The sequence below is a fragment of the Struthio camelus genome, chromosome 16, assembly GCF_040807025.1.
Source record: "Struthio camelus isolate bStrCam1 chromosome 16, bStrCam1.hap1, whole genome shotgun sequence".
NCBI lineage: Eukaryota > Metazoa > Chordata > Aves > Struthioniformes > Struthionidae > Struthio > Struthio camelus.
Genome location: NC_090957.1, coordinates 12,425,204 through 12,439,623, shown reverse-complemented (window position 1 = coordinate 12,439,623; position 14,420 = coordinate 12,425,204). Strand labels below are relative to the sequence as shown.

The following is a 14,420-nucleotide window of genomic DNA, read 5'->3' as shown; positions in this document are numbered from 1 at the left end:
GGGGGTGGACAGTCCTCGCTTACCTCTTGCTCGGCTGCTTGGTTTCTGTGAGGGTTCCTGCTTTGTCGGTGGTGGACTTGGAGCTATGGCTTTTCTTTACAAAAGCTGTAATTCCTTTCCTTTAGTCTACGGCTCTGTCTCCCCCTCGTTCCCCCAGCCACCGGGGCCGTATCCTGAGCCACAGTTGATCATCAGTCAGGAGGGTCTGTGCTAGCTCCACCTGCCAGGAACAAGGACGTAGACGTTGCCTCCATGGCCAAGAGCGTCTCTGCTCCCAGTTAAGCATGGGACTGGGCCCACTATGAAGACCAGATGCGTTGTGAAGTCCTCGGCCTGCCCTGAGACACGGACTGTGCCCAGGCACTGGGCTCCTGGGTGGGATCCAGCCGGGCAGATGATGGAGGAGGCTGAGTGCACACAGCCCAGGCAGCCAGCTGGAGCTGGGCTCTTCCCAAACATCACTCAGACCAGCAGGCTGCGGCTCTAACAGGCTATTTGCCCGCAGCGCGGGCAGGGGGGACAGGGCTCTGCACTCGCCTCGCGGGATAGCTCAGTCTCCAGGAGCAGGATGGCACTGGCCATCTGTCGTCATTGAGGGTGCCCGTGTTGAGGACAAAGCAGGTTTCTTGCCCTTCCCAGGAAAGGGGGACGGCAGCAGATCCTGGGGGCTCGTCATCGCTTGGTATTGCACTCCAGTCCCTGCAGCGTGCCCGGCCCTCGCCGTCAGCACAGCACGCTCGTCACTGAGGGGCGACGAGAGAGTTTATTGCTCTCCTGGGTGCACCTGGGCCTATGAGAAGTGCTGGATGCAGACCACGAGGCCCTCGCACCCGTCTCGCCCCTTCCTTCTCCGAGGGGCCTGGCCGGTTGGAGGCAGGAGGAGGAGGATGTCCGCGTGCTGCTGCTCCCGGAGCCTCGCGCCCTTGTTTCGGAGGAGCTCTGCTGGGGACCCTCGTGCTTGTTCCTGCTCCCCCAGTGGAGCAGAGGGTTATCTCTAGCCTATGCATCGGTTCCCAGCCCCTGTGGGGACCCCCGCAACCGCTGTCCCTGCACAGCCCGGTGCCCTGGCCACCAGGAGCTCCTCCCGGCCATCCCTGTGCCGGGGTAAGGCAGCAAGAGGAACCGCAGCGGCGGGGTGGGCTCAGGTCCGTAAGGGACAGCTGAGAGCTTCCTCGGTGGCTGCTTTTTTGAGAAGCTTCAGGTAACTGAAAGGAAACTGTGATGCAAGGGCTGGAGACCTTGCGGATGCGGCCAGTTGCTGTCTCGTCCTGCCCGCAGCCATTTGGGCGGGGGCGGCGAGCCCAGTGCGAGCTGGGGACGGTCCCCAGGCTGGGAAGAAGCCGGTGCTGCTTCCCCTGGGCTCGGGAGCACGTTGGCCAGTGTGTTTAGCACCTTCAGCGCTGCAAGAGAGGGCGAAAGTGGGCCTTGCTCCCTGGAGTTCGCAGCCTCTTCGATGTTGCAGGAGCGATGGGGAACGGCAGCCGGGGCGGGCGGCGGGGCGGCAAGCCCAGTGCTGCCAACCCCTCGCCGCCGGCCGAGCCACCCAGCGGGCTGGCTGCGGAGCTGGCGAAGGGCTCTGCACGATGCGCTCTGCGGGACCGCCGGGCTTTAGATGGCAGCTGTGGGGCCAGAAGGGGAAAAATAGCTCCCCGGCTTGTTTTCTTTTTTTTTTTTTTTTTTTAGATTTCCTGTTCCTCTGTCACCACGGGCAAGTCACCTAGCCTGCCTGTGACCTGCTGCAAAACAGGGGTTGTAGCATCATGTGCCATCTCGGGGCCGTGGCGGGGAGGGGTGCCTCCTGGCTTCGCTGTGACTGTCACGGTGCTGGTGACATTCCCGTGGCTTTTCTGGCTATTGCAACACTAGGGAAACAGCTGCACGGCTGGTTTTGTTGTCGCCCCCTCCACCGTGCTTTTGTCCGGAGTCGAGGCAGGCGCTGCTTTTCAGAGCCTTCTGGGGACGTTCCCCCGCGCCGGGGAGCGCAGGGGGAAATCCCAGCGGACTTACCAGGAGAAAACACCCTGCTTCACGCCAGCGCCGGCGCGAGCGACCCCGCAGAGGCGGCAGCGCGGATGGTCCCTGTCCACCATCCCACCCCCGTCCCAAACTGTTACTCCCGAAGTGGGAGAACAACTCTGTTTTAGATGTAACGGCTGAGCCTGCGCTTGCCCGTCCCGCGGACGAGGAGCAGCACCCCTCGGCCAGGGACGTCCCGGGGGCGAGGGCACCCGGCCGTCCCCGCGGCTCAGCTCTCGCGCAGGGCAGCGAAACGCCACGAAGGGCTGAAAACGGTACCACAGCCCACGTTGCTGGTAGCGCTCGGGCTGAGCTGCCGCCGGGGCTGAGAAAGGAGCCTGCACTTTCCCATCAGAAGTGATGTTGGGACAGGGGAGCTTTAATGAGATCTCAACAGGCACAGACGGTTTTGAAGTCCTGTAGGTTATTTCTGCGGGAAAATTGCCGCCCCGAAATCCTCACGTCCGAACCCCCCCTGCCTGAGCATCCCATCCTGTGAAAAGCAGCTTTTCCGCCCCAAAGCGGCCTGGCCGGCGCTGCCCTGCTCGAAGCTGCTGCCGCTGCAGCCTCCGGCCGCCGAGGAGCGGACGGGGAGTATCCTCCACGTCCGCCTCGCGCCGAATTGCTCGCGGCTGCCCAGGTATCTCCCTCTCGGCCGGTCCGGCGGCCCCCGAGCTGCCTGCCCTGCGTCAGCCACCCCACTACAGCCCAGCCAGCAGCTCCCTGCCGCCGGAAGAGGCTCACGAAGCCGTCCCCGGCCGAGCGCTCCTCTGCCGGGGCGGCCGCCCCGCCGTCCCCTGCAGCCGCCCCCGTGGCCGGAGCCGGTGAGGGGGTCGGGCCTGGAGACTCCCAGCGGGAAACACCCGCTCAACACAAACCACAGCGGGTAAAAAATTACAGACGTGATTGCAGCAAAACTTCCCCTTTTCAGGAGGCTTTAAAAGAAAAGCAGAAAGACGCAAAGGCGGAGAGGAGAGGAGGGCGCGGAGACGGCCGGGCGAGCGGCGCAGGGGCACCGTCGGGGCTGGGCGCCGCGGCCGGGGCAGCTATGGCGGAGGCGTTCCTCAGGCACATAGAGCTGCTGGGCTACGAGAAGAGGTTTTTCCCCAGCCAACATTACGTAAGTGCCCAGCGACCGTCAGCCGAGCTGAACGGAGAAGGCTGGCTGGGGCGGACGGTTTCCAGCCAACGTATTTCTTTACGTACACATGAGCAAGGGGTTAAGAGCATCTCTTTTGGGGGGGGGGGGTCATGGCTGACGGCTTGAGCTGGAGGCGGCCGGAGGGTGAAACGTCCCTTCCGGCCTGCACACGCAAGATTTGGAGGCAAGATTTTGGGCACCTCCTTTGCAAGCTCTTGGTTACTTGTCGGGCTTGGAAAGGGCTTTTTGTGGCTCTTGCGGCGCTGGGTCCCACCAGCGTGAGGGTTCCTGCCCCTCGCCGTCCCTGCCAAGCCCCCTTAGCCCCCGGCTCGCTCTCAGTACAAAGTTACCCACCACGGGTGGGGGGCACTCTAGAAAAACAAACTGAAACTGAAACTTGCTCAAGAAATTATATATATACACATATATTTTTCTTTACAATTTTGATGATACGCAGAAATACGTTGGGCGCCAGGTAAGAGGATAAACGCCGACTTCTCCCCAGAGCCCTCTGCAACCGAGGCCTAACCGTGGGACGAGCTGGGTTGAAACCCTGCTGAAGATGCCGTCCTGGGACGGGCGAGCGGCGCGGGGGCCCGCGGGGCGATGGCGCGGGCCGTGGGGGGGGCGGGGGTCCGCGGCCGCCGCGGGGCTCAGGTGTCCCCCCACTGCCACCCGGCGCTGACAGACCTCTGCTTTGCCCGTTAGGTCTACATGTTCCTGGTGAAGTGGAACGATCTCTCCGAAAAGCTCGTCTACCGCCGGTTTACCGAGATATACGAGTTCCACGTGAGTGACCGCAGGGGCGCCGGGGTCCGGCTGGGCGACGGGCTGGCGGCGGCGACAAAAAGGGACAGGCGAATCCGGCCCGAACGCAGCTCCGAAGAGGCTGGGGGCTTCGATGGCCCCGCGGGGCTTCAGCCTCGGGCCCTCCCGGGGGGCGGCAGCAGGCACGGCGCTCCCCCGGCGGGGACGGACCTGCCTCACCGCCGTGCCTGGCTCTGCTCCGCAGAAAGCGCTGAAGGAGATGTTCCCCATCGAATCCGGCGACATCAACCCCGAGAACAGGATCATCCCTCACCTGCCCGGTAAGCGGGCGGCCGGGGCGGCGCAGGGGGCGCAGCGACTCGGGGCCGGGGCCGGGGCTTGGGGCTGTCGCGCGCTGGCCGGACACAGGACGAGCTCCTCCTCGCGTGGCAGAGGTTCGGTCCCGGAAACGTAGCAGAAGCAGGTGGAGACGCCGCCACCGAGCCGAGGAACTGCAACTGCCCCACGGGCCGTGGCAGGAGTCGCCGGGCTGCGTCCGCACGTCCTGGGGGCGCGCAGGGGGCCCCCCGGAGGTGCCCGGCCTCCCTCCCTTCCTTCCTCCCCGGCCGCCTGCTCGCTGCGGCGCCTACGTGTGAGCACGAACACATGCCCGCCATGGCCGCCACGAGCCAGAAACGACGCTGGATGTAACCGGTGCCGCTGAACTTGTTCCCAGCACCTCTCGATGCGCCTCGGTGGTGGCGTCTGCCCAAGGACCAGCACCTCCAGAGCCCTGGCGGAGTCGCTGCGCGCGTGGCCAGCAGTTGATGTTGTCCCATATCCATCTTGGTCTGTCCTATGTGCAGCCTCACAGGCCCCAGGCCTCGTGCCCCAGGCCGGGTTCGAGAGGGGTGGTAGGGACCGAGCATTTCTCTGCCCGGCTGACGTGCGCGTCGACCCCGAAGAGGCTGAGCTGAGCATGGAGGTGGGAGCTGTGGTGGGACAGGAACGGGCCTCAGCGGGGCTTTCCCTGGGAGCCGGCACGAGCCCCGCACGAGCTGAGGGGACGAGCTTCGCGTGAGCCTGGCTGCCCCAAGCTGCCATCTGCCTTCCTCCGCTCTGCGCGTGACACCCGCTCCGGGCTGTGCGTCGCGCTCGCCTCCTCGGCCGTGCGAGCGAAATGAGGAACCCCAGGCTGCAGCTGCCGCACTTCTGCAAAATGGCTGTGGCCATGCAGTGAGCATCTCCGGGGTGTTTTCAGGACAGTCCGTTTCTCTACACCCACCCGCCGCGGTCAGCGGGGAGGCTCTGCTCTGCTCCCAGAGACCTTGGCCTTAGTGGGTGCCATGTGGCTTCACAGCAATCTGGGGCCAAATCTGTTCTGTTTCAGGACAATGTAAAAACAAGTCTCCCTGTCTGCTTTTTTGGACTCCTTTCCTCTCTTTTCCAGCCCCCAAGTGGTTTGACGGCCAGCGGACGACACAGAACAGGCAGGGCACGCTGGCTGAGTACTGCTACACCTTGGTGAACCTGCCGCACAAGATCTCCCGGTGCCTGCACGTGGTGAACTTCTTCAAGGTCAGGCCCGATGACATGAGCCCCGTCACAGACAGCCAGTGAGTACAGGCAGCTCCCCAGCACTGCTGCTTTGCGAGGGGGGGAAATTCATCAGAGGCCCCTGCCCACGTACCTGCCTGCTGCTCGCCCTCACCTGTGCCTGGAGGCAGAGGGCTCCTGGCGCGCGGTCTGCACCCCGGCGAGAGCGAGCAGGCTCTCAGCAGCAGCAGCGTGCAGATACAGTGAGAGCACAGACCGTGGCGGCAGCGCCGGCAGCAGAGGCGCTCTGAGCATTTGCAGCCTGAACCTCTGTTTTCAGTCAACGTCTGAAACCCTGCCCTGGTTGACCCACCTCAGGGGCAGAGGAGCAGGCAGGGAGGAGGTGCTGGCAGAGAGCAGCCCCGGGCGGCGGGGAGCATCTCCTTCCCAGGCGTTGCAGTGCTGCCAGCGTTGCTCCAGCGCGGCACGGCCGGGGCTCGTGGCGTGCTGTGATGGGGTGCCATGGAGCCCGTTGTGCCCCTGTGTCACCCCTGCTGCTGGGGGAGCCTGGCAGCAGGCCTGGTGGTGGAGAGGACGTTCAAAGCAAATGATCCGGTTGAGTCGGGGTAAGAAGTGCCTGCTCCTCTGGAAAGTGAGACTGAGCTGCAGGGAAGTGGGGGTACTGGCCCGTGCTGCAGTACCCACAGGCTTTTTTTTAACTCTTTGAGCGCTGTGGCTAATAATAACCGACACTGCAAGCTGAGGACATCTCCTATTGCCTGAACTGCCCCACCATGGGTGTATAAACACTAAAGAAGGGCCCTCGAGAGCCGTTGGTACGCAAGGCACGCAGGAGAAGCGTGATTGTGACACCGTGGCACAGGGCTTTGCAGCCACACAGTCCATGGTTGCCAGCACCACCGGCATCCGGTGCCTTGCTTCCCTCGGCAACGTGCTCCCAGCACCAGCAGCGCCGAGGGCACCTCCACCCCTTATCAGCCTCCCGGGGGCGCCCGCAGCAAGCAGGGAGGGGAACCTGCTGCCAGCAGGGAAGGGTGTGTTGCACTGTTCTGACTTGACTCTGACCCATTTAGGTTCAAGAAGCCTGAGGTGTTCCTCCTGCCAAAGGACTCCAAGAAAAACCCCACCGGTAAGAGGCCTCCAAGGGGTTTGAGCGACTGCCCATGGCACAATGAGCACGTGGCGCCCTCTGAGAGGGGACCAAAGCCTGGTAGGGAGAGGGACATCTCCAGGGAGGATGGGGCAGTGCTGAGTAGGAGGAGAGCTGTCCCCAGGTAGAGCCCCTGACAGAGCAGTGCGAGGGGCAAAAAAAACAGCCTTGCCTATGCCAATGCTACAGCTGGGAGGAAGCAAGATCCTGGGGGTGACTGAGTCCACAGCCTGGGATCCAGCTTGCTTGGGCCCAGAAGAGGATGGAAAAGTGCTTTAGGCTGCCGTGGAGGTTGCTTTTGGCCTGGCTGAAAAAAGGTATTTCTGCTCTGGGATCCGGGTAAAGGAACATCTCTCACTTCTCCCCCACAGACATAACGGGTCCCATCGTCCTGCAAACATACCGAGTGATTGCCGACTACGAGAAGAGCTCCAGGTCCGAGATGGATCTGAAAGCTGGGGAGATGGTGGACGTCGTGGAGAAGAGCGAGAGTGGTATGTGACCATCATTCTGGAGAGTCACCCTCAAACTGCAGCCCTGAGGGTCAGCCCGGGCCTGGACTGCATTTCAGCTGGGACGAGGATTACCCTCCGTCTGGCGTTTGCATGCCCGACCCAATGCCGCTCTGCTCTGGCATGGGGCTATGGCACCCGCAGGGAGTTACACTGGTGCGCTGGGCATTAGGCAGCAAGCCGCGTTGTGAGATGTCTCCCAAAGGAGTGGAGAAGCTCAGAGCAAATATAAACAACAGCAACAAAATTCTCACAGCTTCCCATCCCGCTGGGGCACTATTCACATTCACAAGGCTTCACATGACAGTACGCTCTGGCCAAGAAGGCTATGACACAATCCTAGAAAACCCTGCAACCTTCTCGCATGCCTCAGCATGTGAGGTTTCCTCCCTATGAGGAAATAGTATGAACGGAATAGTTCCCCTGGCTACAGTACATAAATAGAGATCTGCTCCTTGCACTTTCTCTTCCGGCTGGTGGACCTACCTATGCCTGCTCCTATGCTGCCTTGGTGGAGACAGACCCAGGGAAATACCAGTTGCTTCTCACCTGAACCTATAGCCAGACTGGGGTGGCTCTGTGGCCTCTTTCTGCACTCGTCCATGCCACTATATTGCTTTCTTTGCACATCATTCCCTCTCTGCTCTTTCTGACCCAACCTACAAGCAATAGAAAGACCCCTGGGTGGTGGGGGGGTGAGGTTGCAGCCACTGATTTTAGGTTTGCTTCATGCTGGTTGTGCCTGACTTCCTTCCTGCCCTTGCTGGTACGTGAAGTGTCTTGGTCGGGATGACAGCAGGGAGCATCTGTGGCTGTCTAGCCTGCAGGAGGAATTAGCCAGCCTCACTGGGGACAGTCACAGTGCAGACATCTCCCTGAGAGATATTTTCTAAACTCTCTCTGTAATTAGTGGAGGGAGATGTGTGTTCCCATGCAGCTCGCACCAGTTTCCCACTGCTCCCCAGGGAGTGGAGATGACTCACTCAGGTGAGATGTTTTTTAAAGTTAGCGGAGGTGAATCGCACCCTATGGAGGGTTAAAGAAGAGGCTGGCTGGCTGCTCGCTGTGGGCTCCACGCATCTCCCTCGCCTGGACCCTCTGCGCATCTTTCTCCCATCTGACATCTGGACGCAGGCTCCTCACTGGTTCAACATGGGGCCTGCAGGGCCCATCAGTGGGAGGTACTGACTGGATTGTTGCCCACGGCTGCTTTCATTACAGGCTGGTGGTTTTGCCAGTTAAAGAATAAGCGGGGCTGGGTCCCAGCTGCCTATCTGGAGCCGATGGATGGTCCCGATGAATCTGAAGAGCAGGAGCCCAACTACGCAGGTAAAAGGTTCGGATAACCAGAATACCCATGAGAGCGCCAGCTAGTCACAGTTAGACAGTCCCTCTGCACAACTCCCGCCCGACCCGGCAAAGGTGATTCGTTGCAGGGTCTCCAGTCAGGCAGTCCACTCTGAGGCAGAACTGTTGGGCATGGAGACGTTGCTGTAGGAGCTGCCAGGAAGGATAAACCTTATGGCTGGGTGCCTCACTCTCAACCTCAGGAGCAGGAGGTTGTGACCTGCAGCTCAGCATTAGATGCTTGTTTTGTTTCATCGTAGATGCACATCTTCATTTCAGCTCCTGCCAGTTGAGTGTCTTGAGCTAGCTGGGTGCATGTTGTGTGGCTGCATTAGCAAATGAGCAAAGTGCAGTATCTGAACTGAGGCGCAGGGTTTTTCTAGCAGTCAGCTTCTGTGCTCGTCTTGTCCACCCTCTGTGCCACCCCACCATGACAGTGGGTCCCTGTTGCACAGAACAGAAGGAGGTTCCTGCAGATTCATGCTTATTGTTTTCATGGCTTCGTCTTTGTGGTTTTCAAAACACTGTAACAGACTCTATTAGCACAACACTTCCTTGTTCCTCATTTGATGACCTGAATTATAAATACACTCTTCAGCGCAGATAGATCGTGCTTCAACTACTTGCGCTAACTAGCTCTCTACTGGCGAGGTGCTAGAGGGGCCTAAACTGAGCCACAGGCACAGACAACCCTGGGGGAAGTCTGAATCCAAACTCGGAGACCTGAAGCACTCTGGAAATTTGGGGTGGATGCTCTGGTGCCTCCTCTCCTCAGTGGCTGGAAAGGCTGAGTCCCATCAGTGGGGGCAGCACCACGTGGGGATAACACACAACCCGCCCATCAAGCTGTCCCAATTTTGTATGCACAGGTGAGCTCTACGTTGTCCAGAAAAGCTATACAGCTGTTGAGGAGGATGAGCTGACTCTCAAAGAGGGTGAAACTATAGAAGTCATCCACAAGCTACTCGATGGCTGGTGGGTCATCAGGTGAGAGATGCCAAGAATGAATCAGATAAGTGGGAGCTGGGGAGAGTGGAGGTACCAACCAGCCGTTCGCTACATCTGGGCTGTGAAATATGTGGATTGTTTGGTGCCACTGCCCACACTTCCTTTTGCAGAACTGCTTCTAGCAGTCTTGTGGCTTTGCTAAATGTTAGACATTGTGGCTGGTGCTTCCTCTGCCAGTGGTTTAGATATATCCAAGAATGAGGCAGATGAAAAAAAATGTATTTGTTATTTCGGGTACCTCTAAGTATTCTGGCATGTTTTGCTTTGCAAAATGTCATCTTCCATCCCAGCCTTGGCATGCAGACTTGGATGTTCCCTAGGGGAACCCCAGCTGCGTTTGTGCTCTGGAGAGTCACAAAGTGCACATTCACAGCAGGGACGTGTAGCAGCTACCAACCCAGGTGATTCCTCCCACCCCACCCTGTGCCCGCACAAGTGGCACAGGAAGGATTTCATGGCATTTGCAGGTGTGCTGGGCTTAGGCAACCGAAAGCAGGAGCCCAATGTAATAACCTGCTGTGGGGCCGAGCAGGGAAGTGAAGGAAGCTGCTGACTTGAAAGCAGAAGGGTGGGACCGTGCAGAGGCTGGAGGGGGCAGCTGGGATGGAGGCTGGGGAAACAGCGGCCATCTGGCAAGAGCAGATGCCTGAGGAGCCCAGCGAAACCTCCAGGGGAGATGATGGAAGCCAACGGGGCCCTGAAGGGTGTGAGCTGTTGCTCTGCCTGGTTCTGCTACCTACTTGCTTTTGGGACTGAAAACACACTTTCAGGGAGAACAACAGGGAGACAGGCTCGGGGAACAGTGCAAGCCCCCATCCCTGCAGGCAACGTCACGATGAGAACTTATCCCCCCCTCAGCATCACCGAGCCTGCCTGGGACAGGCGCAAAGCCATGGTGGTCAAAGAGCTATGATTGCATGCAGTGTTGCTTTGTGTTGTACCGCAGGAAGGATGAAGCCACAGGTTATTACCCCTCCATGTACCTGCAGAAATCTGGGGAGGAGAACAGCCCCGTGAAGAGCGAGCTGAGGAACCGAAGCGCCCCTCCTCGGAGGTAGGAAAGCCTCGGGAGGGAGGAAGGGAGGAGCATGAAAGCTTTATTGGGGCGGGGAGGGGGGTGAAATGAAACCAGACAGTGGTTTGAGACATCCCTTGCTCATTCTGGTAATGGGGAACTGCCTAGGAGAGACGTGAGCAGAGGCAGGAACGACCAAGAAGCAGATCCTGCAGGATTCCAGCAAAAATAGCTCCATTCCCTGCCTCACCTGGGAGGAGAGGCAGCCCAGCACTCCTGGTGCAGGGCTGTGCGGGCCTTGCTCCAACAAGGCCTCCAGTCAGCCGTATTTTTCTTTGTCCTTCTGCAAAGTTTCTTTTCTGGGCTAATCTCGTTTAATTTTCAAACTGGGTTTTTCTTCCTAAGTGCATTCACTGAACCTTTGAGGAGCGAGGAGAGATTTGACTAATCAGAGCTGCCAAATGGCCTAATCTGATGGGAGGATTTGAGCTAATGGAAGGGATTTTATTTTGATTAAAAAGATAAAAAGCAATAATAACTGATTAATGCTGATGCAATGACAACTGCTAGGAAGGGCAGAGCTTGCCTTCATCTTTTCTTCTCTACAAAAGAACAGGGCAGCTTTGCTAGAAAATCTCTCAAAATCCAGCCCTGCTGGAGCATGGATTGATTGTGAGCCGGTGTAAAATGACATAAATCCACCTATTTGAGTGCAGTGATGCTTACTGATACCCTTGGGGGAGGTGACGTGGCCTGTTTCAAGGACAGGAGGATTTGCCTTCTCCATGGTGAAGAGCAGCTAATGTTGTCTCTATAGGACCGGTCATGGCAGCATGTAGGAGAAATGGAGGAAGATTCATGGTACTAGCCAAGGAGAGGCTAAAGTGTGAGTCTGGGCTTAGAGCACCCCAAGGCAGAGCCCAGTTGCCAGGGTTGAGATCTGCCTTTGTGGGAAAGAGCTCTCTCATGATGCATTGCTATGAAATTGGGCACATGTTGAAACTGGGTAGAGGCCGAAGGCAGATGGGCTCAGCGAAGGGCTACAGGTGCCCCTGAGCCAAGCAGGAGGACAAAGCTGTGGGACAGATAGCGGAAACCACCTCTCTCAGGCCCCGGTAATGAGAACGAGGTGGTGGCCTCATTCCAGCTGCCTGGGGAGAGTCCCACAGCCTGGGGGTTTCCCAGTGGCAGCATGCCACTGTATAGCCCAGCATCTTGGGCTTTCACGTCTTGCTGTAGTTTCTCTGCTCTGTGTTCGACACCACACAAAGAGCTGCGCGGTGAAGTGTGTCCCCAAACTCTGTTTCCTCTAGTACAGGGACTGATTCTTGGAGGGTGGGGGAGATCACTGCCACCCCAGGGATATGCATGCCGCAGCCAGTACGGATGCTGGAAAACCTCAGGCCTATCATGTCCCTTCAGCACTATTCCTCATCTAGCTTGGCAACCCCATCATTACTTTCCATGCTTGTGCTCAGGTTTTAGCCTTCAGTATTTGTTTCCAAAGCACTGCTCCAGCTGCTTGCTAACACTTTGTATATAACATTTCACCTATGGCTGCCCACAAAGGCAGCATTAACCTGCTGCCTTCTGCCAAGCAAAAATGAAAAGCAGATACTGGTGTACGGCAGAATCAAAAGAGGAAGCGCTGCCTCCATCTGAACCAGGTCTCTGCAAGTGGCAGGGACGGGGAAATCCTGAATGAGAAAGTGTGTGGAGTGACAGCTGCAATAATGGAAATTGAAAGTTTCATTTCTGACTCACTGCAGATCTACCATCCGAAATGCTAAGAGCATTCATAAGCAGAGCCGGAAGCAGATCAGCCAGGAGACCTATAGGCGGAACAGCAAGAAGTATATCCAGAGCCGGAGAAACATGAAGGGCAATGTCAAGGTCAAGGCCAACATCATCGGTGAGTCTTCTTTTCTTCAAAACCCTCTGTGTTTTATGCCCCAAGGCTTAGGCTGTCCCTATGGCCATGGGCAGTCTCTGCAGGGGGTACTCTGGCTCTGCTGTCATCACAGGAGAGGAGATGACGCAGTAGGACTACACATACAGCTCACACCTTGCCTGTCCAGTCCTCTTCTCCTGTGGGGAAGGCATGTGGAGGGAGGTATTTCTATTTGGATGGGGTTGATTACCTCTGGGTATAAGTCTGACAAAGAAGAAGCAGAAAATGGTGACCCTCCTGCCCTCAATAGTTCCTGGCAGGTCAGCTCATGTTTAGGACCCACGCTTTCCTCCATGCATCCCTAAACTCACCCATTCTCATTATCACGTATGCTAACTGCGTTATCAAAGCACGCGCAAGGAGGTGGGTGCATGAATGATGCTGCTAGTAAGGTGAATGATTTGACTAGAAGCCCCACTAATCAGGTAAAGTAATTTCTGGTAGTCACGGTGTGGGATCTGCGACCTCCAGGGAGACTTAGTGCTGAGGCCCCACACGAACAGGGCTCCAGTGGGGCCAAGGCGGGCTCGCGTCACCACCGTGACCCCCAGGACGAGGCCGGCTGAGCCCAGATGCTGAGTGACTGCCGCCGAGCATCTCAGCAGAGCCCCGGGTCAGTGGAGAATGAAAGCTTGGCTGTCTCCATCAGAGAGCATCCCAAGGCAGGGACTGAAGAGAAGAGGCAGGAAGATTTATGTTCCTTAAATAAGAAGTCTTTGAACTTTTACATGAAGCTGTGGGGTGGTACAGAGCTCTGACCCCTCCGTATGTCTGCTTTACCTGTAGCTGAGAAAAATGAACAGGAAGAAAACAAGTCCAAGGCTCAACCTGCTGTTCCTCCCCGGCCCAGCAAAGACCTCATCATGAATCGCTGTACGGAGAGCACCAGGAGGAAGATCATGTGAGGCCCTCGGCCCCCCAAAACCAAGCAAGTGGATGCTTTATCTCTGTCAGCTCCTGTGCAAAAAGGGACTCAGAGGCAGACTGGGCTGGGCCAGACTCTGCTGGGGAAACTACACGGCTCTGAAAATAGCTGCAAGCCGTGGGGAACTGCAAACTTAGGAGACTGCGGTCCAGGGCCCCACATTAATTCAACAGCATAACAGGTCTGAGATGTCCTAAATACAACATGAGAAACTGGGTGAGCACCGCTCCATCGGCTTTTCTGGGGGCTGAAGGTTCCCAGAGGCTGTTGGAGATATTCTTAATCAGTAGGCTACTTTTTTATCCCTCATGTGTATTTTGAATGACTTTATGGTGTTCACCAATTACCAGCTTTCTACAGAAAGTGTTTTGAGGCTTCAGTTACTGTGAGAAACCACTTGTGAGCCAACACGTGAATAACTTGTACAAAGGCAAATGTAGCAAGAAAAGACACTTTCTCTATATATATGTTTCAGTGCTTTTTACAGGCTTTCAGTGCTTTTATTAATTCAGCCAAACGGCTGATTAATAAACATATCAGTAGAAAGCAGCTGCATTTCCACATTATTTTTCCAGGTAAGAGCTGCGCACACACCAGTGCTGCAGCGCTTATATGGGTTGCCGAAAACAGCAGGTCTCCTGCGTGCGTCTCTCTCGCAGAGGTTATTGCACAAAGGGTTGACCAAGGGCCTCTTACAAAAGATGCTGATAGCAGAGGAAATTCGTTGGGCAGATTAAATGGTGGCAGGGCGAGTTTTGCAAAGCGCTAGCACCGATACTTTCTCATGAAACCTGGCTTCTTCACTCCCTCTAGTGGAAAACGCAGGCTGGGGATGTGGAGACGTTACATTTGCTGAAAATACCGTGGCAAAAGCGAGCCAAGCCTCAGCCAGCGATGGAAGCGGCCTGGCGCAACCCGCTCTGGCGGGACTCTGCCGCCGGCGGAGGCGTCCGCGCTGCGGTAACGCGAGGGCGAGCGCGCCGAAACCCAGCTGGTGCCCCCCAGGAGAGCGGCGAGGCCTTTCCCAGCCCCGCAAGGGTGGTCGGCACCG

At 57.6% G+C, this 14,420-nt stretch overlaps 1 protein-coding gene across 1 annotated transcript; it reads left to right on the top strand.

Moving 5' to 3' along the window:
• The first annotated feature begins 2,939 nt into the window (after positions 1-2,939).
• Positions 2,940-13,832, top strand: NCF1 (neutrophil cytosolic factor 1). Its single transcript, XM_068910362.1, has 11 exons — positions 2,940-3,136; positions 3,866-3,946; positions 4,170-4,245; positions 5,355-5,520; positions 6,535-6,590; positions 6,983-7,105; positions 8,345-8,452; positions 9,340-9,457; positions 10,425-10,532; positions 12,263-12,405; positions 13,231-13,832. The coding sequence occupies exons 1-11, from the start codon at positions 3,065-3,067 to the stop codon at positions 13,347-13,349; spliced, it is 1,170 nt and encodes a 389-aa protein (XP_068766463.1). The 5' UTR covers positions 2,940-3,064; the 3' UTR covers positions 13,350-13,832.
• Positions 13,833-14,420: the final 588 nt, after the last annotated feature.